This window comes from Ovis canadensis, chromosome 7, assembly GCF_042477335.2.
Source record: "Ovis canadensis isolate MfBH-ARS-UI-01 breed Bighorn chromosome 7, ARS-UI_OviCan_v2, whole genome shotgun sequence".
Taxonomy (NCBI): domain Eukaryota; kingdom Metazoa; phylum Chordata; class Mammalia; order Artiodactyla; family Bovidae; genus Ovis; species Ovis canadensis.
Genome location: NC_091251.1, coordinates 25805203 through 25830031, shown reverse-complemented (window position 1 = coordinate 25830031; position 24829 = coordinate 25805203). Strand labels below are relative to the sequence as shown.

The following is a 24829-nucleotide window of genomic DNA, read 5'->3' as shown; positions in this document are numbered from 1 at the left end:
AATAATATCACCATAGTTACAGAGAAGGCAATGGCGACCCACTCCAGTACTCTTGCCTGGAAAATCCCATGGACAGAGGAGCCTGGCAGGCTGCAATCCATGGGGTCGCTAAGAGTCAGACACGACTGAGCGACTTCACTTTCACCTTTCACTTTCATGCATTGGAGAAGGAAATGGCATCCCACTCCAGTGTTCTTGCCTGGAGAATCCCAGGGACGGGACAGCCTGGTGGGCTGCCGTCTATGGGGTCACACAGAGTTGGACACGACTGAAGCAACTTAGCAGCAGTAGCAGCAGCATGGGGACCCAAGCTGCACCCAAGTAAGGCATTGCCCTTGATGCCTGGGTCACAGTCAGCATGATTCACTCGTGAAGTCAAGTTCACTCATCAGTCATTCCCAGCTTAGCCTGAGACAGGCCCTGAAGGAAAACACCGAGGACAGTCTGTTTGCCAGGTGAGGACAAACCTAAGCTAAACGGAGCTGGCATTCCGTGTGTCGTCTACTGAGAAGAGAAGGACCCTCCCCCCCGCACACACACTAACTTTGGGAAAGGTGTGCCTCCCTGACTCCAGCCAGCTGCTTCGGATGGAGACTGACCATCAGACCTCTGTCCCCAGGCCACAGGGCAGGCCCCTGATGCAGGCTGGGCCACCAACCTCCTGGTGACCTGGTGGGTTCTGGGTACAAGACCAGTATTTTAGTTCAATTAGAGCGTTTTTCGGGATTTTCTGTCAGAAGCTGGGAAAAGCTCTTGCCTCTCTGATAATGAGACTAAAGCCAGAGGCAATGGTTCCCATGTGGTAGAGACAGCTGGCCTGAGAGAAAAAAGCCAACTCTGGAAGAGAAACAAATGAGCAAGAATTAACAGGTTCCAGGACACCCCCCCACCCCACCCCCACCTCCATGGATACCAAAATCTGCAGATGCTCAAGACCCTTATATAAAATGCTGGTGTATTTGCACATAACCTACACACATCCTCTTGTGTACTTCAAGTCACTTCCAGATTACTTATAACAATGTAAATAGGTATAAACACAATGAAAACACAATGTAAATAAAATTCTGCTTTTTGGAACTTTTCCCAAATATTTTCCATCTGTAGGTTGGCTGAATCCAAGCATGCAGGTATAGAGAACTGACCGCACATCTTAACTGAAGTATAACAGCTAATGGCATTTGAGTCCTTAGACACAATCTTCCCTAAGGCCGGGCTCCATTTTTTCTCCTCCTGGGGTTTGGTTAGCTAAGCCAAACAAACAACCTCTTTTACTGCTTGAGCTAATTTGTGTTCACTAACAACCAAGAATCCTAACATCCACTGACTCTTACTATCAACTGGCATCAAAAATCACCGTAAGCAGGCATGTACTGTGGTGTGGAAATGGGAGCACCAGCTTTGGAGTCAGGCAGATCTGGATTTGAATCCTAGCTCTACCAGCATAGGCTGTGTGAGCCCGGCCAAAATCACGAGCCTCCTGTAGCTGGATTCCTTGGCTGTCAGGTGAGAGCAGTAATTCCTACTTGATGGCAGGTACTAAGGGCTCAATAAGTAAGAGGAACTACATATTAGAAATAGAATTTAGATTTCAACGGCTCTAGCTTGTTATTTGTCGTCTAAGTCTGAAGCTTGGGGGCGGGGAATAGAAGCTAACATTTGAGCTCCTACCTATGTCCCCACCCACCCCACCTCCCCAACCACTGTCAGTGCCAAGAGGATCCATGCTGTTCCCCAGGAGTCCCTGAATGTTTCTGTCTGAATCATTTGCTCTGGCTGGTCTCTAATCCAGATACTCTCTGTATTTATATGACCTGCCATCCTTCTAGTCTTTTTTGTTTGTTGGAGGGGAGGAAGGAGAAGGTGACCCAAAAGTGTCCTCTTGATTACCTCCCTTCCCTATAGGAGGGAGCGCCACAGACTATCTGCACCAGGTGAGTTCTGCTAGGATACTCAGGGACTTGGCAGTGGGGCTAAGAGGGTCGGGTTGGGCCTGCACTGTGTCTGAACAGATTTGATGCTTACTGGGGTGGAGGTGGGAGGAGGTGGGGTGGGAGGCCCCTCCTCCTGCCCTTGGACAAAGCAGCAGAGAAAGCCAAGCTGCAGAGCACGCAGGACAAGGCAGCCAAAAGCGGACAGAAGCTGCCCGGGATCCCACTTGTCTTCCACCCCTGTCCTGACCCTTCCTGAGCACTGGCAGCATCTGGGCTGTTGCCAATGCTCAGGAAAGCCCCCCAGATCCTTATAAGGAAGTCCTCTCTTCTGTTCACACTGACTCACGTTGGTTTCTGTTGCCTGTCTGTTTCAGGCTGGCTGACTGGCTGTGCTGGCTCTCGGCTGCTGTGCACGGGCTTTCTCTAGCTGTGGTGAGCAGGGGCTGCTCTCCAGGCGCACTGCATCAGCTTCGCAGTGTGGCGGCTTCTCCTGTTGCAGAGCACATGCTCTAGAGTGCATGGCCTGCAGAGCTGTGGCACCCGGGCTCTAGAGCAGAGGCCCAGCTGCTCCACAGTGCATGGGATCCTCCTGGACCAGGGAATGAACCCATGTCCCATACACTGGCAGGCAGATTCTCAACCACTGGACCACCAGGGAAGCCCAGTTTCTGTTACATGTAAAAAAAAAAAAAAATCCTCCCTGAGAGGCTCCCACCTCCCCTTGGAGGCCTCACCTGACCACTGCACACCCACAAGGCTGCCTTCTCCCTGAAGCTCTTACCACATATGTCACTTGTCACATTAGTACTTTTGCCTCCTTCTATGTTTTCCCTCTTAAAAATCCAAACATTCACAAAAGTAGAGTATGAACATATACCAACATCAACTTCAACAATTATCTACTCATTGCCAGCCTTGCTCAACCAAGACTTTCTCTTCGTGGAAGAAGAAAATACCACTCTGTTTCTAATTAATTGGGTGCCATTAAGCCTAATGCTGGTTCCCCCTCTAGCTGAGACTGTGCACTAGCTTCTCCACTGTCACTGTGGCGCTGGGCACGGTGAGCCAGGTGGGTTCCACCTTGCTAAGGCACTGGTTGATAAAAGCTACCCCTCCTTTGGTCACCAACCTTGCAAGACAGACCAGCTCTCCTGGGCCCACAGAGCTCAGGAAGTCATCTGCGCCTGAGCAGAGCGGCAGTGCCCCGGCCCTGGCGCCCCTAGAAATGCGGCTTATGACATGAGACGGAGCAGGACACAGCTCTGCCGGGATCGCCTCTCGGCCTGGTCTTTCCCAAAGGGAACAGGCCAGCCTTGGGGTCCCCTCCACCCCCTGCCTTAGGGAGGGCCCAGGGGCAAAGCTAGGGGCTTCCTTCCTGTGCCCACCCCACCCCCCTCCACCCACACCCGCACCCGGCCTCTGCTCTCAGAGGCTTTCCAGGGTCATCTCTCCCAGCCTGTGTCCTCCTCGCGCTTCACTCAATGACTACTGTGCCTCAGACCCACCTTCTTTCTTCTAGAACCATGGTGGCAGCCTCCTCTCTGACCTCGCTCCCCTCCCCGTCACCTGAGCTGCAGCATCCAGAGGCCTCTTCCTCCGAGGACAGCTTGCCTTCCTTCCCTGTGCAGGAGCACCCCTCAGCTCCCCACTGCCCAGGATAAAAATCCAGTCCCTGCACATGGCAGGGAAGACCCTCCTCAACTGCTTCAACTAATTCTCACTTAACTCCCACCACTTAGCACCAGGAATCCTTCGTTCTAAATATTCTGAACGACTTGCTGTTTCCTGCAAGGACATTATCTGTGTTTCCCGGCCGCTGTGTCATCGTGATTCATGTGTTTCCCTACCTAGAATCCCTCGTGCTAACACTGCCACCTGCGTAACTTCTCCTCATGTTTCCAAGCTCAGCCCAAATACCACCTCCTCCACGACGCTTCCCTAAAGGGATCTGAGGAAGCACTTTCCTCCTCCAACGGCCCATCTGCCTCACTTGAGATGCTAAGAAACAAACTCGTCTGGAGACATAATCCATCGCTGTGGGTCTAGCACTGAGGTAATTCTAGAGAACGTGACTCACATTTCGAACCAGAGACCACACGCTGGATTCCAGGTACTAATCAGCCACTGTTTCTTTCCATCTACAAGGTGTGGGGGGTCCAGACACAGTCCAAAGGGATTGGCTCTCCCTGTAAGCTAACTGCCTGCCCCCTTGAGGCTGTCGCCACCAGGCGGGAGATGAGCCTGGCGGGCAGAGGAAGCTGAGGTACAGCCAGGGTGCCCCCGGACACCATGGGCCGCCCACGGGTTGAGGCTCTGATGGCATCCCCCTACCACACACGGGCGGGGACTGTGCTCAGGACACAGCGCTGTGCGCAGCTGCAGGGCCACCCTCACGGGCCTCGGGGAAGCCTGGCAAGACGCCAGGAAAACTGGCAGGGAGGACAGCGCCTTGCAGGGGTCACAGAAGCAGCCACTCAGAAACCCATTATATGTGAATCTGCCACCAACAGCTTGTAAAACAACAAACTTGGGCCACTTAAAATCTTGATTGTCAGTGCCAACAGCAAGTCTGACTGAAGTGAGAGGAGGACTTCAGAGGTTGAAATCCTGATGGCTGTGAGAACCCTGTTCCTCCGGAGGCTGCTGCTGGGATCCCTTGAGATAACTTGAAGACTCTCCACTATTCCCAGGACTAGGATCCAAAAACACTCTCAGTCTCTGTAGAATGCTGAAATCTCATCCTAACTTGAGAGCTCCCTGTTTTCACAGAATGCTTTATCCTGGGCAATAAGGAACTCTCTGGGAGGGTACTCTAAGCAGGAGGGCCCCAAGGTATAAGCGAATCTAATGCTCTGCAGAGAACCTCACAGCTGAGTCCAATCACAGTCTGGCTGGGCATTCCCTCAAAAATCTAAGCTCCAGCTACTGGGTATAAAGATCAGGCAGGTTACATGCTGCTCCATCTGACAGAAGGAAGAGAAAACCCAGCTGAGGCTTAATTTAACTCTGTTATCAGCAGCTATTGATCTTCATCCGCCAGCAACTCCAAAGCAGACATTATTCACGGGCTCCGCTGTATGAACTCTGCATTGGTCTAAATCCTAAAATCTTCTTCAGGGTCTTAATCAGAACAAGATCTTGACAATGAGAGGGGGCCCAGCAGCTTGATGGGCTGGTGATGCCAGTCACTGCTTTCAGTGGCATGAAGCACAGCTGTATGAGCCCCCCACCCCCCCACACACCCCTTAACTCAAGGCTAATCACCTAGTTCAGCCTCGGATGAACTGGACCTCTGACTTCCTGCCACCGTAACTAGAAAGGCTGCATAGAAACCAGTGGAATTAACTAACCCCTCTCAGAGCGCTAGGGTCTCCTCCCCACGTCACACACTCTGTTTTCCGTGAAGGACTTAATCATCTTACAGCTGACTTCCAGGCTTCAATTCTAAAGCTTCCTCGGCTGGGGGGTTCCTCTTCCCCTTAACTCAGTGGTCAGGAAGCTTTTACTGTCAAAGGACCAGAGAGCAAATATTTTAAGGCTTTGAGGGCCACACAATCTCTTTCACAAGCAACTATTCAGCTCTGCCATTACAGTACAAAAGCAGCCACAGACAACACTTAAGCCGGGCTGTGTTCCAGTAAAATGTCTTCATGGACATTGAAATTTGAATTTCACACAATGAGCACATGTCACAAAATTCTGAAAAACAAATCTTAGTTTGCAGGCCATACAAAAACAGGCAGCAGGCTGCGTGCTGCCAATCTGCCCACCCCTGCCTTCAATGCTTAATTACTGTTTTGATCCCGTGTTAGCAGTTTTCTGTCTTGCTGACCCAATGCTTAATATTATTTACAGTGGAACAACTCTCTTCATCCTCTTTTTTGCTTTCAGAATCTGTTCCTCCCATCTTCTAGTTATAGAACTCCTCTTTTTCATTTGGGATATGTTCCCCCACAACAGTGTGTGTTCCTGCTGGGGTGCCCATGAAGAGGCCCCATCTATCCTGCCCCAAGACACATTCATAAGCTAGTCTGCTGGACACAAGAAGTGGCCCAGGACTCGAGGGGCTCTCCAGGCAGAGCCAACCAGCGATTCAAGCACTGACCTAGAGGCTGAGGAGATGAGGCAGAGCTTTCTCAGGGACATGGAGCACCAAGGACTAGAAGTGTTGGGCTAGTGAGGTCCCTGCTGCCCCCAGGGGTGAGAACCTGACTGAAAAGGAAGCCCAACCACAGAAGGAGAAGTAAAGCCAAGCAGCAACCAAAGTCCTGAGACTATCATTTCAACTCCACACACATCCCTACCTTCGGACCTCCTGGGAACTCCAGCCAATAAGTTCCCTCTTTTGATCAAATAATCTTGAGTTAGGTTTCTAATACAGTCAAAGAATCCCAACTAATTACATCACATCAGATTCTATTTGACAGCTGGTGGTGGGGTGATTCATGCACAAAACAATGGTGCTGGCTGTGTTCCGCCACCCACTGGAAGCACTTCCCCCTGTTAGACACTAAGCTCCCAGAGGACACGAGTCATTTACAAGCCCTTTTCTGCCCTCCTCAGCGATTCACCCAGTCCCTTGCATTTGGTAGGTGTTCAATTTTACAATACACATTACTCTTCTCGGATGGAGAAAGTGCCCACGGGGGCAAGTACACATGGGGGGATATGCGCGCGCACCTGCACAAGACTGTCCCCCGAAGAGTTCAGAGAAAAGGTGCACTCCCAGAGGAGCCACAGCTCCAATCCCCACCTCCTGATCAGCCACCCATAAGCCACCACACCAGCCCGCACCACACAGACTGCTGCTCCCTCTCAACACTCAGGGAGACAGAACACAATGTCTGCCCAACGCCCAGACAAATCACAGTGGGCCACGTCACCGTGGATGGAATCCAGACAGCTGGCCAGGTCTTCAGACTCGGGGAGTATCGGTTGTACTTGTTCTACCTAAGAAGTCCCGTTCCACGATGGCAGAGACCAAGCACTTCAGGAATGAGGGTGAGCATCTGCTGATCTCTAGGTTCCCATCCAGAAACACAGGAAAGCCAGCCCCAGGCACACCCAGAGCAGTGCAGCTCACTAGGTCCAGGACACACACACCCACTCCAAGAAAGAAAACAAACTTTCAAGAGGCCATGACCTAGCTGCAAAAACAGGACCTAAACAGTAGGTGAAAACAGCTGTTCACCCAAACACCATTACTATACTTCTTCTCACCTGAAAAGTAATTGGGAAGTGCAGGTATGCCTAAGTTTGTATCACCGGCATATTCCCACCCCCTAAAAAAGAAGTCTGAATCAAAGTGATATAATTTTTGCTTGCCTTTCTGTAGATTCTGTGAGAAATTATATTTGAAAAATCTTTGAGTCAATGTTTTAAAAAGCAAAAGTGCCCCTTGAACAACTTGTGCTGTAAGTTACTTTTGTACTTAGTTTTTACTTAGAGTAAGGCACACCTAGAAATCACTTTCACCTACCAATTGAAAATCCTGTTGGGGGCTTCCCTGGCGGTCCAGGGCTTAACACTCTCTCTGTGCTTTCACTGCCCAGGGAGAGGGTTCAATCCCTGGTCAGGGAACTAAGATCCCACAAGCTGTGTGGCGTGGCCAAAAAAAAAATCTTGCACACGGATTTGCCAACCTGTACCCCACATTCAGTAGGAAGGGAAGGCCGCTTGACACCTGCATGACTGTTGCGGCAGTGTACGCTTCAGAGGCAGTGACGGTGGACCCCTCTGGGGGGTGACTGAGCCGGCAGCCCACCCCCGGTGAGGCTAAGAAGGGCCAGCTGGCCCACAGCAGCAGCCACCCTGGGGGAGCTGTGGACTCGGGCTTCTGCTTTTCTGCCTGCGTGACCCAGCCTCCCAAACCAGAGCAGTCCTTCCTGGTCCCTGCCCCAACACAGTCTGCGGATTCAGTTTTTTGAAGGCCTATCTACACTTTTCTGGGGCCTCCCAGGTACACTAGTGGTAAAGCCAAAATTTTTCTTAAAAAGAAAAAAAAAAAATTACACCAGAGATTAAAAAAAAAGAAAAGCATTTTTTTAAAATGTAAGGCAAACAAAAAGCCTTTTTAATCTTCTCCATTTTTCCTCAAGGACAGAATGAGAAGAAACGGAGTTCAAATTTCAGTGCAAAAGAATATATGTAAAGCAGAAGAGGAACTTGCTGAACTTACTAGCAGTGAGAAAGCCTAAAGACAGAGGCAGAGAGACTCTCTCATTCTCTAATTCAGCTTCCAGGAATCGTCCACCCATCGTGCTTCTTGATAAGGAATCAAGTTGTGCAAGAGGAGGACCATTTCCAGGCAAGGTCTTACAGTGAATTCTTTCAGGATTCTTTCTGGACAAGACCCTCAAACAGCACGAGTCTGAAATGCGGAGCGGCCAGGCCTGGCTGCCCGCATACACACTCTGCTCACCAGAGCATAAGTCCTTCTAGTGACTCCTTGTCGGCTGGGCAAGGAGTGAGCTCTCCATGAAGACATCTGTCCGGAATCCCGCCTGGCTCACAAAGCAGCTCTTTATGCCAAAAAGCAATAAATGGTGGAGCCAGAAAAGAAATTGCTGGGAAAGTGAGGGCAGCACCAGGAGGAAGGGGAAAAACAAGCTGGTTATTCCAGGAACAAGCTGAAACTTTCCTCTCTTCGGAAGGGAAATAAAGTGAGTGCTCTTCCAACAACGCAGAGCATGGCACACAGAAGCCACACGACAGAGAACACCAGGACTGGACTTAGGACTGCATTAAAAACAGAAGATATGGGTTCCTGGCCCAGCTTCACTGTCTGTCATGCCCCTTTACCCTCACTCTAGCCCCTTAGACCCTCAGGCAACCTGTGTTACGACGGACTACTTCTGACTGTTCTAGCAGAACTATGCAGTATGGACTCTTCTATAAGGCTCCTTTCACTCATCATGATGTTTCTGAGATTTGTCCAAGTTGTGTGTATCAACAATTTGCTCGCTTTTATTGTTGAGCTGTCTTCCGTTGTTTGAATATATCAGAATTTGTTTACTTGCTCATCTGGTGATAAATATTTCGGTTGTTTAGTTTGGTACTATCATGTGCCCAAGTCTCTGTGCAAACAAATGTTTTCATTTTTCTTAGGTCAATACTGAGAAATGGAGTAAATGTGTTATATGGTTTAATTAAAAAAAAAAAAAAAACTAGCAAAGTGTTTCCAAAGTAATTGTCCCTTTCCCTGGCTGCATTTAAGAATCTCTCTTTATATCTCTCTTGATAAAGAGATAGTTTACAGCAACTTGACTTTTTTTTTTTTTGCTTTTTTAAAGCTTTACTGATATATAATTTTACCCTTTTTTAAAACAAAAATTACTTATTTATTTAGTTGTGGCATGCAGGATCTTCAGTTGTGGCATGCAGGATCTTCAGTTGTGGCATGTGGGATCTAGTTCCCTGACTTGGGATCAAACCTGGGCCCCCTGCATTGGGAACATGGAGTTTTAGCCACTGGACCAAAAGGGAAATCCCAATTGGCATATAATATTCATATAATAAACTCCATATATTGATAGTTAAAGTGTATCACTTGATGAGTATATATACGACCATGCCCACAATCATGATTATAAACACGTCTATTACCCTCCCCCCGATTTCCTCACACTCCTTTGTAATTCTTCCCTTCCACCCCTTCCTTCATTCTCCAGGCAAGCACTGATGCGTATTTTGTCACTACGGATTAGTCTGCAATTTCTAGAATTATGAAATAGATTCACACAGCATGTAACAAAGCTCTTTTTTGTCTAACTCTTTCTTAGCATCACTCTTTTAAGATTCTTCCATACTGCTAAACTTTTCTATGGTTTATTTTTCTTATTGTTAAGCAGTATATACTATTGTATGGATATACCACAATCTGTTTATGCATTCAACTGCTGATGGACATTTGGGTTGTCTCTACTTTTGGCTATTACAACTAAAACTACTATGAACATCCAGGTACAAGGGCTTTATTGACCCTGTGCTTCCTTTTTTTCTTTAGGGAAAATCCTAGGAATGAAATGGTTGAATGTATCATAGATACATGCTTAACATTTTAAAACATTGATACACTGCACCATTTCAGATTCCTATCAGCAGTGACTGAGAGTTTCAATTGCTTCACATCCTGAATAACATAGTCTCTACAGACATTCTAGTCAGTGTGTAGCAGTAACTCACTGCGGCTGTAACTTACATTTCCTTCATGACTAATGATGTTGAATATCTTCTCATTTACTTATTTGCCATTCTCGTATCTTCTTTTGTAAAGTGACTCTTCAAATATTTTACCCATTTTTAAAACACTTATTTTATTTACTTATTTGGCTGTGCCAGGTCTTAGATGTGACATGTGGGATCTAGTTTCCTGACGAGGGATCGACCCTGGGAGTTTGCATTAAGAGTGCAGAGTCTTAGCCGCTGGAACACCAGGGAAGACCCTACCCATTTTTTTGAAATTGCATTGTTTATCTTTTTATTAGGTTTTAAGAGGTCTTTAAATATTCTCAATAAAGTCCTTTGATCGATATGTATTTTGCCCATATTTTCTCTTAGTCTGTGGCTTGCCTTTTCATTTTTGTCACAGCATTTTTGAAAATCAAATGTTATTAATTTAGATGAAGTGCAACTTATTGATTTTTGCTTTACAGTTGGTGCTTTCTGTGTCCCATTTTCTCTTTTAAAATTTATTTATTTGTTCATTCATTTTTGGCTGCGCTGGGTCTTCGCTGCTGTATATGGGCTTTCTCTAATTTCGATGAGCACAGGCTACTTTTTGTTGGGGTTCTCGGGCTTCTCACTGTGGTGGGTTCTCCTGTTCTGGAGCACAGGCCCTGGGTGCACAGGCTTCAGTACTTGCAGCACAAAGGCTCAGTACTTGTGGGGCATGGCTCAGTTTCCCAGGGGCATGTGGGCTCTTCCCAGACCAGGGATTGAACTTGTGTCCCCTGCACTGGTAGACGGACTCTTAACCACTGGAGAACCAGGGAAGCCCCTGTGTCCCACTTTAAAACTCTGCTAAAACAGAGGTCACTAAAATAGTCTTCTGTGTCTTCTTTTATAAGTTTTAGACTTTTAACCCATACAGTTAGACCTGTGATCCACTGAGAGCTAATTACTGTATACGGTGTGAGGAAATGATAGACGTTCATTTTTGTGCATATGGATCCAATTGTTCAGCATCATTTGTTGAAAAAATTCTTCTTCCTCTATTGAACTACTTTGGAATCTTTGTCAAAACTCAACTGACTATATATGTGCGCATCTGTTTCTGAACTCTTCATTCTGTTCTATTTGATCTATTCTGCTTAGCTTCACACCAACACAAACACTCTACTATAGCTTTACAATAAACCTTAAAGTCCAGTAGTCTTAGTCTCCCAACCATGTTTTACCTTTTTAAGGTTGTTTCGGCTATTCTAGGTCCTTTGCATTTACATTTAAATTTTAGATACAATTTATCAACTCTGCAAAGGCTACTGGGATTTTTAATGGGATGTCTTTGAAACTACAGATACATTAAAGCAAATCTGGCATCTTAAGAATACTGACGGTGGTGGTTGCATAACAATGTGAATGTACTTAATATCACTGAACTGTACATTATTTTCTTTATTCTACTTGAACTGTACATTTTGAGATGGTAAAAATGATCAATTTTATGTTATAAATATTTTACAATTTAAAATTTTAATTAAAAAAAACACCTATTCTAAAATTTAGAATGTATTATAGTACATAGAGCTTCCCTAGTGGCTCAGATGGTAAAGAATATGCCTGCAATGCAGGAGACCCAGGTTCAATCCCTGGGTCAGGAAGATCCCCTCGAGAAGGAAATGGCAACCCACTCCAGTATTCTTGCCTGCAGAATTCCAAGGTCAGAGGAGCCTGGCAGGCTACAGTCCATGGGGTCACTAAGAGATACGATTAAGTGACTAACACTGGGAATACAGAATGATTCGCAAGCTGGGCAGTAAATCCCACCAGTCCACTATGCTTTTCCTCTGCCATCCCTTCCTAGACCTGTGCTAAGGCACACTGCAGCTAAAGGGGCATGACCAGAGAACTGTTTTCCATTTGTCTTTCCTCTGGCTTCATCTTTTTTTAAAAAATAAACTTCATTAAGATATAAAGGGCTTTATATACTATCAAGTGTTTCCCAGGTGGCGCTAGTGGTAAGGAGCGCGCCTGCCAATGCAGGAGACAGAAGAGATGTGGGTTTGATCCCTGGGTTGGGAAGATCCCCTGGAGGAGGAAATGGCAACCACTCTAGTATTCTTGCCTGGGGAATCCCATGGACAAAGAAACCAGGCAAGCTACAGTCCACAGGATCGCAGTGTCAGACACAACTGAATCGACTTAGCACACACACATATACTATAAAATGCAACCACTTTATCAGAAAGTTTAACTTTTGATAAATGCATATATCCACATATCTTCCACCACAATCTAAATATGACACTTCATCACCCCTAGAGAGTTTCCTCAGGCCTCACTGATGTTAATCTCTCCATAAGCCCTCAGGCAACCACCAATCTACTTTCGGTCCCTGAAGATCTGTGTTTTTTCCTCTATGATTTTACATACATGGAGACAGTCTATACTATTTTGTGTCAGGCTTCTTCCATCTAACATTAAGGGTTTTTGATACTCGTCAAAACTACATGCGTCGGATTTCTCTGGTGGTACAGTGAAATAAGAATAAGACAAGATACAAGGTAAGAAGCTGGCTGCCAGTGCAGGGGACATGCATCTGACCCCTGGTCCGGGAGGAGTCCACACTCCTCAGGGCTGCTGAGCCTGTGTGCCACAACTCCTGCGCCCACATGCCTAGAGCCCATGCTCCTCTGCAAGAGAGGCCACCACAGTGAGAGGCCAAGCACAGCAACGAAGAGTAGCCCCTGCTCCCCAAAACCAAGGAAAGTCCCCAACAGCAATGAAGACCCAGAGCAACCATAAATAAATTAATTTTTAAAAACTATGGGTGTCAAGAGTCTGTTCTTTTTATTGCTGAGTAACATTCTATTGTATGGATATACTGTAATTTGCTTATCTCTTGGCCTGCTGAAGAATATTTTAGTTATTTCTACTATGAATATAGCTGCTTTAAATATCTGCATAGGAGTCTATCTACACGTTTTCATTTATCTTGAATATCTAAGAATGGTACGGTTATATGATAAGCGTATGTATACTTTTATAAAACCCAGAGTTTCTTTAGAGTCAAACTCATATCCAGTCAGTCATGGCTTTGGGCCTATTCACAGTCTAGTCCAGTGGGCAGCCAAGGACACCGAGGGCTGGGTAACTTAAGTTCCAGCTGGGGATCTGGTCTGTGTGTACTGGGTGACTATGTCTTTCACAGTCTCAGGTAACAGGCATCAGTTCAGTTCACTCAGTCGTGTCCGACTCTTTGTGACCCCATGGACTGCAGCACACCAGGCCTCCCTGTCCATCACCAACACCCAGAGCTTACTCAAACTCATGTCCCTCGAGTCAGTGATGCCGTCCAACCATCTCATCCTCTGTTGCCCCCTTCTCCCACCTTCAATCTTTCCCAACAACAGGGTCTTTTCAAATGAGTCAGTTCTTAACATCAGGTGGCCAAAGTATTAGAGTTTCAGCTTCAGCATCAGTCCTTCCAATGAATATTCAGGATTGATTTCCTTTAGGATTGACTGGCTGGATCTCCTTGCAGTCCAAGGGACTCTCAAGAGTCTTCTCCAACACCACAGTTCAAAAGCATCAATTCTTCAGCGCTCAGCTTTCTTGATAGTTCAACTCTCATATCCACACATGACTACTGGAAAAACCATAGCTTTGACTAGATGGACTTTTTGTTGGCAAAGTAATGTCTCTGCTTTTTAATATGCTGGCATATGTATACTGACATAATATTCAGGCACACCACATGGCAAAAAGAGGGTGGTTCTTACTGCTCCAGACATCAAACTAAACAAAGAGTCACAGTAAAAATAAAAAATACCAGCAAATGACTTTTATACCAAACAAAACATAAAAGAGGATGCAACAATTTTTAGATTTCAGCTAAAATCCAAAACATCACAACTAGCAAATAATTTCTTACCTCTGTGCATAATCTTGTGCTTCTCCCTCAGGTATGTCAGGCCTTTTATTACCTAGGTGAGAGGAAATGTAAAAAGAGGGAAACTGAAATCGTGGTGTTTAGAAAATATCCAACCTTTCTATTTAAAAATTATCTAGAAAATACTTCATCTAACATCACAAATTTGCCTTCTTCCCTTATTTTTCTTCTCTTTTGATTTTCTTCATCTGTCTTATTAAGAAACCATCTTTTACATGGTATCTAGCATATGATTTTTAAGCAAAATTGATAATTGCAAGTTTAGATCATTTACATTTTAAAAAACACTTTGCCTGAATTCATTTTTTAATCTGCAATCTAAAAAGAGGCTTTCTGATGCCAAAAATGAGAATTCTTTTGGATACCCTGTCCTATTTTTCAAGATAGATTTTAACATACAGAAAGTTGGTTGCTAGTTTTAGTGAAAGGGAGAGGATATTGTATCTAGAATCCAGATAAGAAAATTCTAGTGAGAAATCTAACTTTTCTTAGAAAACTTCCCTTTGTCAACTTCCCACCTTCCTCCTTGTCCCTTTCCTATTTATCAATGAGAGAACTTGGAAGAAAAACTTGTCAATATACTCACAGCAATGCTAACTTTTCCTAAAATTTGTTCAGGAATTCTTCCAGCTTTCTTCAGAACTTGATCCAAGGAACCCCCATCCTAAGAACAAGAATACCAGAGCCCATTTAGTGATAGCGTTTCTCACTATTCTTTCAAGTGTTAAACTTCAGCAGCAAAATAAATCTCACACATGACAAATCTTCCTAGAAGGAAGGTGTGCTCCAGATATCAAATAAGATACGAATGTGAAACATTGTGGGAGCTAGCAAATGATTAATAACTCAAACCCTATGAATAACCATCCCATGAGTTACTAATTCAGCGGTTCACTCTGCTGAACTGACAGAGTGGTGGCTAGGCGTGCCCTAAAGGCACACTATCTGAATCCGCATTCCCAACTCGCACTTACCATCTAGTGGACACCAAGTTACTCAACTTGTACAATGGGAATGATAATAATTATATAAGGCTACTGTAATACGCACAAAGCTATTGTAAGTATTAACCAAGCTCATACATCCAAAGCCCCTGGAACAATATTTAGCCCATGGTAAGTTCTCAATAAATGTTTGCCATACTGTCACCATTATGTAAGTCACAACTTGCATTTGGTATCATCCTAACAAATTATACTTCATAAAATCCAAAGAAAAATACCATAGAAAGTAATTATTCATTCCACAAATCCTACAAAGCACTGTGCACTGTTTGAGGTTCTGTGGAGGATAAAGATACAAAAAAGACCTAGCTCTTATCCTCAATAAATTTATAAACTAGCAGGAGAAATACACCACTCCACAAAACACAACAAAACAGAATAAATGTATATAGTAAAAGTGCTACACACACCCAGAGAAGAAGGGAGAATTCTGACTTCACTCAGAAGATAGCATTTGAGCTGAAACCTTACTCAAAGAATGAGCATGATTTCCATACCTGCAAAAGGAGAGGAGCAAGGGGAGAAAAGAATGGGGTGGAAGAGTGGAATCCTAACCACTGCATCACCAGGGGACTCCCAAGAACAGGGCGTTTCAACGAGATCATAAGCAGAGAAACATTAAATTGCTTAGTACTCCTGGGATGCAGCCAATTATCAGTCACAATATAAAACTACCCCAGAAGCAGAGATGATTCCTACAACTTCAGACTGATTTTCTAAAGTATCCTGTCTACGCTGAGCAGCTACCATCATCAACTATCATCTATTAATCACCTCTGTGTAAGGCAGAGGGATATGTGAGGAACTACAAATTAAAAAAACCATAAAGACAGGAAATAATACCTTCTGGTTGGGAAGACAGAACACATTCATAAAGTGGCAAGGCACCGTAAATCCTCCTCTGAAATAGGGCAGGGAAAAAACAGTTAAATGAAGAGAAAAGACATCACTACAGGTATCCAGAGGAAGCGATCCCTGGACAAAGCGGCCAACAGAAGGGTTCACAACAAGGGTGATACGGAACCTGAGCCTTTGAGGAGGGTGAGATCTGGGTAGGATAAGTAGAGAGACATTCCCACAGGGATCCCGCTTCCAATACCACCCAGCCTCTACGATGCAGCCAAGAAACAGAAGGTTGGAGAGCAATGCATGATGTAATAAATAAAAGAAGGACACAGCATAATCTCATAAACTAAACTGTGCATATACTCACACCAAACCAGAATATCAAAAATATCACCAAAATGCTCCAGTCTATATAGTAAGATTATCAGGGACTTCTGTTGTGCAATAGTTTCTTCTCTGCGCTTTTCTATGACTTACAAATTTTCTACAATAAATGTTTTACCTTTTAAAAGTAAAAAAAAAAATTGACCTCATTTATGAAAGTGGAGAATTAAACCTATAAATCAATTGACAGATACTTACTGAGCATCCAGTTTGTGCAAAATCTGTTAGGAAGCTAGAACACTGCTTTCTTTCTAAAGGAAGTGAGAAAATAAGCAAGACTCGTTCAGGGATACAGAGCTCTTGAAAAATGTTACCTAGGGACTTCCCTGGTGGTCTAGTGGTTAAGAATCTGCCTGCCAATGCAGGGGACATGGGTTCGATCCCTGGTCAGGGAACTAAGACACCTCATGCTACAGGGCAACTGAGCTTGAACACCAACGACTAACGCCCACATGCCCTATAGCCTATGTTCTGCAATAAGAGAAGCCACTGCAATGAGATGCCCACACACCATAACCAGAATGAGCCCAAGCTTAGCAGTGAAGACCCACTGCAGCCAAAAATTAAAACTAAGTAAATAAAAATCATTTTTAAAAGTTACCTAAAATAATGCTAAACACAGATTATCAACTTAAAATTCTATGCTTACAGAAAGGACAGTTTGGACCAATGACTTTCTATTATAGATCAACTATGGATCATGGATGTTAATGAAAAAAGAAGACAGTACAGGTCTGTACTCATATGCATACTAACAGCCCTGAATATGTTAGACTTCTCATCACAACAAACTCCCAAGCACAACTACCTAACGATGGGTCAGACAACCAAGGAGCACAGGGGAAGATTTCAAAATTCAACCTAAAATTCAAATGTGCTATGAGATGGGAATTATTAATTTACAGCCAAAGAGAATGTCTCTGTAAACACACATTTTCCAAGAGCCCTCGGGAGAGCCCTACCCTGGCTGTGACCCAGGCGGGTGCCTGAGTCATCCTTTGAGCCTGGCTCAAAGGCTTTGAGGCTGCCTTCACAATGCCACAGGCCCCTGGTGGCCAAATCAGGCCAGCACCCCAGCCCAGGTAAACACACCCAAGTCAGGAGGCTCCAAGAAAGGCCACAGCACCTCTCAATTTCCCTTACTGACAGGCACAGGGACTCCAGTGCAGAAAGTTTCTGGCTATTTCTATTTTGCTTTCAAGTGAATGTGATTTCAGACCCTTTGTTTGAATGACTCTGCCTAATTATTAAGGAAGACTGTATACTTAAAGTAGGGAACAGAGCAACTCTGCCCAAATTTGTGATGCAAACAAGGCAGAAAACGCTCTCAGGTTCCACTGCCAGGTCAGAGGGCAGCCCAGCGAAGTACCTTGGTAGAGTAAACATTTCTGTTAACAAGGAAGAAATGCTGGCTCTCCTCCCTTTAGCCTCCTTCTATACTACAGGCAGAGTTACAGTATGAGCAACGGGAGGAGCAGGATTTAAGAGGCATGAACCCCAGTGCGGCTCACCCAGTGCTGCCTGCGACTCACCTCCCAACCTTTCAATTCCACTGCAGTTGCCAAGGACCTGCCTTCGCTGACTAACGCTGCTGAAAACTGGGCTTATTTTTAGAAGCTGATTATTAACTAAGTCAGTGGTGCTTTTGTGAAGGTTTTCTATAGAAGAGACAAATGCTTTATGGGAAAAAAAAAATAGCTCGAAGCATCAACCCTGAGTTCCCAGCTCTCTGGTTGCTCAGCTACCCCTGAGCAGGAGTCTACTTCCCCAAAGACAAGAACATTCTTGTTCTGATCAGGCAGCATCCAGGTACCCTCTGGGTTTCAAAATCCAGACTGGGCAGTACAAACGTAGCTTTTTTCTAGAAAAGGTCAGCCCTAGCCAAGTGCATCAAGAAGATAGGGCTCAGTGCATGCTGATGACAAATTTAAAGTGCATCCCAATAAACTATCTGAGCAATACATAAATGGACAGGTGTGATAAAAGCAAACACGGGAAGATGTTAATGATAGAACTGAGGTGGTGGTTTAGAGTGTACATTACACAATTCCTGCAACTTTCTGTACTTCTGAAATTTTGTATAGTAAAGCGTTGGGGGAAAATCCCAGTGACAAAGGACATCATGCATAGACTGTGATACAGAGAGAGCCAGAGAGCCTGGGAAGGTGGGGTATGGCTAACGAACAGAGCTCTACATGACAGCACCTTTCAAATGGGGAAGCTGAGACAAAGCAGAAATCCCCAAAGAGAAGCGGCAGGCAGCCATTAGAAAACTGTCCTGGCAAAGCAGCCAGTGCAGGAGCTCTTCTGCAGGAGGCCTGCGCAGGGACCACGGAAGCGGTGAGAGTGCCCAGCCGAGAGCAGAAAGCTACCCTGGGGCATGGCTGCTTAGACTTCAGGCCACAGCTGCTTCCTTCCAGGGTCCCATCCCTGGTAGCTCTAAGCCTCTCCACTAGTACTGAAGCAGTTTCAGCTGGGCCTAGGTATCCCCAGAAACAGGAGGCCCTAACTCTCTCTTGAGCCCCAGGCCTGACCATGCCCTCCCCATCCTGGCCTCCCTCATCAGTCAGTCAACACATATCACCTGATAGGTGTCCTACACTGTGCTTGGCCCCAGAAAGCTTCTGACAGCCAGTTTCCCAGGCTCAGCTTTCCCAGGTAATTATCTCCTCAAGTAATTCCCGAGACACCTTCTGTTTTGAGGACTTAAGTGAGAGGATCTCACACTCCCCAGGGAGCCAAATTCATGGGGGAAAACAACTGACCTGTAGCTACTAGAAATGGGCTAAGAGAATGGGTACCAACCCCCATGACACCCTGTGTCATCTCCTCCTCTGGGAGGGAAAGGCTGAACATGGGCAAGGAGCACGAGGCTATGATGAGTATCTCTTGAATCCAGAATGAAGAAAGAAGGGGTCCAGTATGAGGAAGTCTCAAAACAGGTCAATTTAAGACAAACAGAAAGACTGAACACCATGTGGCAAGATGCCACATACGGCCAGTTGAAAAAGGTTCCAGCAGGATCTGGATAAATGAAGAGGCCACTGACTGTCAATGTTTAGGGCCTGATCCTAACTTCTGAAGCAAGCACCCTGGAGGTCAACCATGCTCAAACCTACAAACCACCTCCTGGCTCCTCTATTACAAGAAGAACCTCCAGTTCTGTGCTACCCTCTAATAAAAGGGTTGGAGGTTACTCAGGAAAGAATTTCTGATGGTTCAGAAGACAGCAGGCACGAGGTGCCACATATCTGGTGCTCAAAGAGCCCCTGTGTCCACAGTGACAGCCTCACCAGGACACTGATCTCAGTGTCCCCATCCCTGCAGCAGCTCATGTGGCACTTGGCACTAAGGCAAGAAAATAAGTGCATGTGAAGCTGATTCCATAATGAATAACTAATGTAGTGAACTGACTGGCTATGAGGGCCAAAAACCACAGAAACACAAAAGGTTAGCAGGGGGAGCAGTCCCTAGAAAAGACCCAGGCCAAGCATTTTTCTGCAGAGATGAGAAAATCCTGAGAGAGTACATGACTTACATGGCATAATGGAGGCAATATGAAATTTAAAGAAGGTAGATCTGGTTAGTGACATCAGTTAGAGTTCAGCTCTGACATTTACTGGTTATAAAACTTAAGACTAATTACTAAACCTCTCAAGGCCTTACTCTCTCCATCTACCAGCTTGGGGTAGGGGTGGGGATCAACCCATGTCATATGACGGGGCTGATATGATTAATAAGTCACATAACATGGAAAGGACTCAAGTGGTAGAAGATGCGAAAGCTAGTTACCATTGTGTCAAGCCATGCCACCACCCATTCTCTGTTATTTTAGCAAGACCCAAGAGGGAAAGAGGTTGCTCAGGCCTTTCCTGTTTTACCACTGGTTGATCACCATCACCTCCACCCTCTCACCCTTCTAGTTTTCAAGGACCTCCACTGCTGTTTACACATTTTCATCCAACTGTTGGGCTAAAGCTGGAAAACCAACCATCATCAGCAGAAAGAGCACAAGAAACGCCAGGGACAAGCAGCAGCCCCACCCCTCTGCCCTTCCCCACCCCACCAGGCTGAGAATAATCGGCACCCCAGGCCTGGGCTGAGACCAAGCCAGAAAGGCTCACACGCTTCCCACAGAGGCTGCTTTACTCTCGCGGAAGCAAAAAGGAATGAGAGCTTTCTCAGGGACCTTCAGGTGCACCAAAGACATATTTCAGAACCTACGTTCCATATGGTACTGCAAAGAGAGTCCGCACATGCCTGAAACCCAGTGTATGGCATTTCTTAATCATTAAAATGAAAAGATGCTCACGATAACAGGGGCATCGGCAAGGGACAAACATCCTGGGAGGGTTCTCCCAGAGCTTATTAAGACCAGGCCTTGGGGCTCTCATTACAGAGCTGAGGGCAGGGCTCTCAGGAGCCAGGAAGGAGGCAGAGAAGTTGCTGAGGGACACAGGCAGGGACCGGAAGCAGAGCACCCATGGCGCAGGGAGACTCGGTCATATCAGCCTCGGTCTTTGAACTGTCAGCTCCAGCAAGGATAAAGCAAAGGTTAGAGTCTGCAAAAGGTGTACTCTGAGTCAGATAGTGCGGCAGAAGACTTGATACATCTTTTATTTTAATTAATCCTCACCACAACAAGGCAGGTATAATAATGCCCATTTTACCGATGAGGAAACGGAGAATCAGAAAGATAAAAAACTTTCCAAGATGTCATGAGAAAGTGACATCTATAAACAAATAATTATTGAGCACCTGCTGTGGCTTTGGAGACACAATGGCAAACAAAACAAAGTGTCTGCTTGGATTTTTGTGAAGAAGGGAATTATGAATCAACATCTCAGATACCAAAGTGCCCTGGGCCATGCTGCCTACTGGGGACAGAAAAGGTTAGCAACCTTGAAGCCAGCCTCTCTCTGTTTGAAATTCTGGCCGTCAAGGATGGAAAGAGATCCCCAATCCCTATCCAGTGGACTCAACAAAGTACACTGGGGTGAGACAGCCTTGCTTCAAATTTTACTAATTCGACTTACCAGTTGCCTGACCTTGATTTGGTTATTCCATTTCTCTGTGCCTCAGTTTCCTCACTTGTAAAATGCAGATAATGTACCCAGCTCAATAAGGTGTTTGTAGAAATATAATATTAATTTGCTTAGGATGGTGCTTAATATGATATATACCCAATAACTATTAGTTCATCAGTATTAATTTTGCTAACCCTGCTCTTATAGCAAGTGATAAACTCTCTGAAAGCAGGGCCTCACCCACTCTTCACTCATCTTCATAACCCATGAACCGTGTACCTAGTACACAGCATGGCATGTAACATATGGGTTTAAACTACATTAACCAGGCTTTACCCACATCAAAATCTTGGGATCAAGAAAACTGAGAGATGTGCTCCAAGTACAACCTAGGGACACCTGGTTGCTGCCACCTCTCTGAAGAGACAGGGACTTAGGAAGGAGGCCTGTCATTTTCTTGGTTAATCCAGCTTCTACAGTCAGGTTTCCTAAATGCCCCAGACAGTGATCTGGATCCAGGGAGGAACAAGGAAGTAATCGTTCAGGTCACATCTCAGAGCAAAGGTCAGACCGGAGCCCCCAGCTTCCCAGGCCGCTCTTCAGAGGCGGCCAGGCTGCCACATACCATGTGCTCCATGCAGATGCTGATCTCGCCGTCGCTGTAGAAGGCCCCGTAGAAGCCCACGATGTACGGCGAGTTGCACTCATGGAGAACCTGCAGCTCCCTTATGATCTGGTTCCGGATGGCAGGTTTGATCTCCAGGTGAATTAGCTGAGGAAAAAAAGGTCCAAGGAAGAGAAGCTTTAAACATATATGGATGGATGGAGGGGTGGGTGGGTGGACAGACAGAAGTTTTCTTAAATGCTTAAGCTCTTAGACGTAGGAAGAGAGGAAACAGGCAAGTTTCAGCAAACAGGTTACTGGCCAGCTAGAATACTGAGTGCCAACATACCAAGGCAGGTGTTGGCACTGGAGGGGCTGTACCCAGGGGAGGGACAGCTGTGCCTCCGCTCCCAGGACCCAAGACTGAAGAAGAGGGGCCCTTTCGCTCCCAAGAACAAAAGGACCTGGGAAGCTGAGAGATGAGGGCAAGTGGCCTTAGAGGCTTGGTTGATACCCAAGGGTTGCAGGACCAGAAAGGTATGAGGAACTGGGTCTGCCAATCTAAGCTGTCCAGGATACTTCCCCTTGACCTTGGGAGCCTGATGTGGTTGGGATTTAGCCAAGGCCCTGGGGGCCTCCTTATCTCCGCCCCGCCATGCTGTCCCTTGTTTCAGCTGAGGAGACAGGTGACAAAAACATGAAATCGTTACCGAATAAGGCTGAGCTTCTAAAAAGAGCCATGGACAATGAGTGTCAGAAGACACGGAAGCAGTGGTTATCAGCGTGGGCGCTGGTGAAAGCTAGACAGGAGGTGGGCCTTGAAGATGGGAAGTGTTTGAAAAGATGGAAGAAACAGCATGAGCAAAAATATGTGGACAGAAATGAACATGGTGTGCTGCAAAACATGGAAGAGTCCAAATCTGCTGTCCGGAAAGAGGAGGACTCAGGCTCACCAGGGCGGGAAGTCCAGCTCAAGGGCTGCATGCCAGGGTGGGGAGCCAAGATGCCGTACTGCAGGGAGATGAAGGGGAAGCATGGGCAGGGGTGGAGCTCGGAGAAACAACACGAAGTCAATGTTTGGTGTGCCCCTGGAGCTGGGTAAATGGAGCCACCCCTTGCTCTTGAAAAATGGCAAATGAGCATCTCAGCTTTCTTTCCAGAGCACCCAGAAAGCTAACAAAGGGTCCCTTGCTATTATTTTCCAGTCTGGGGACTGGGATAAATACACTAACACAACATGAGTGTGTTTATCTGTAATCTAACAGATAACATGAATTCAAACTTCAAAAAGCACTAAAGGGTACTGAATGAAAAGTCAATTTTCTTTCCACCCTTGTCTCCAGGCCCCTAGGTCTTCTAAGAGATAATCCAATTACCTGTCTACCAAGGCAAGCTTGATTCAGCCCTTTTTTTTTTTTAAAGTGCCCTCACCTTTCTGGCCATAACGAGTCCGGACGGCTTGTGGGAGACCTTGAATACCACACCTCCATTGCCGGCACCCAGCTCACTGATCTTCTCAAAGTCATCATCCTTCAGTTCCCCCACCTTCTGCTTCTGGGTCAGAAAGGCCTCGAGGCGCTTCCGCTGCTGTTCATCGAGCTCCAGCTCCTCCAGCTTCTTCTGCAAGGCCTCCAGGTTGGTCCTGTCCCAAAGCGGGGAGCACAGGTCAACACTGGCATCAGAGAACCCCACCCGGAGGAGCGCTCCTGCTGTGGAGAGCTCCAGCGCTGGGGCCAGAGGGAGAGCTGGCAGAGGAGGCTCGGGGAGGGTCTCACCCGCTGCGGCTCTGCCCCCTCCACTCCACCACCCTCACGGCTCATCACAGACACACTTCCCGTCTCAAGGCCTGGTCTCCTCGTTTGTAAAATAAGGGAATGAGTTCTCTCTCAATAGGCTCTGGGCCTACAAGAGGAACCACAGAATCTACTAAAATCCAGAGTGAGCCACCTTGCTCTGCCTTAAAACCCCAGTGTCAAAAAGTCCCACGAGTGGTGGCTTTACAACACCATAAACAAAATACAATCTATTTCCTAAAATCACTAAATTGAAACCAAAGCACATCATCGAAACAGGCTCTAACCTGAATCACAACAGAAACCCTTCTTCTCCATGTGATCAGACCAGGAACAAGGTGAATCAAAACAGAGCAAATGGGATATACCTAAAATTTTTATTTTTGCAACAAACATAAAAGTGCATTCATTCACCACCTTCTCTGAGTAAGAGCGCCACATCACCTTTCTTACATGAACCAGAAGAGAGCACAGTGCCCATCATTTCCAAATTCTTTAAAGTGGAGTAAAAATGCCAACAGAATACTCTTAATAAAACTTTAAGAGTCGGATGACTTTCTCCCATTTTAATGCTCACCTAATTTGACAGTAATTTTTTTTTTTTACTGACTTGGACTTACTGAATCTTTCCACAGCTCTTAACCAGTATTCACAGAGGGAGAAAAAAGAAAACCACTTCGTTTGCAGTCATATTTCATCAGTGTATCTTATATTTAAATACATAAATTACAATTCCAGCTATAACTGTACAAAGGACTTTGAGAACAAATCATCTCTTGGTAAGCACATAATTCAACCAGTGGATGCCAGAGTGAGTGGGTATGGCAGAGAGCAGCCTGCTAGTGTGTTTTACATAAAGAACTAAAAAGCGCTCATTACCTCCTAGGAGCTTGTGAAGAGAAGGGTGGTAAGGAGCGCTTCTACTGTTTCATTTTTGTCCTTAGTCTAAACAAACAACACGGATGATAAGACAGGCAGTCATTACACATCAGAAAGTTGGTGACCCCTCCCCTCAACAGGCACACCACTCTGAGCTTGAAGGGTAAGAGCAAGCATCATCTTCCACTCTTCGTTCACATTATGTTCCAAACCTTAAGAAGGAGAGGGAGAAAAAAAAAAAAAAGG

At 45.8% G+C, this 24829-nt stretch overlaps 1 protein-coding gene and 1 long non-coding RNA gene across 3 annotated transcripts in view; one reads left to right on the top strand and one right to left on the bottom strand.

The window, feature by feature from the left end:
• The window catches only part of MAP2K1 (mitogen-activated protein kinase kinase 1), a 73550-nt gene that overhangs the window by 13694 nt on the left and 35027 nt on the right, over positions 1–24829 (bottom strand). For both annotated transcript variants that reach the window (XM_069597640.1, XM_069597641.1), the window contains exons 2-5: positions 23343–23553; positions 21933–22079; positions 14633–14710; positions 14029–14080 (exon numbers count right to left, since the gene is read on the bottom strand). In XM_069597640.1, the coding sequence (XP_069453741.1) occupies positions 14029–14080; positions 14633–14710; positions 21933–22079; positions 23343–23553 (488 nt within the window). The remainder of the gene's footprint in view (positions 1–14028; positions 14081–14632; positions 14711–21932; positions 22080–23342; positions 23554–24829) is intronic.
• On the top strand, positions 3454–9108 carry LOC138444297 (uncharacterized). The gene is made up of 3 exons (XR_011258425.1): positions 3454–4044; positions 5826–6935; positions 8033–9108. It is a non-coding gene; the product is annotated as an uncharacterized lncRNA (long non-coding RNA).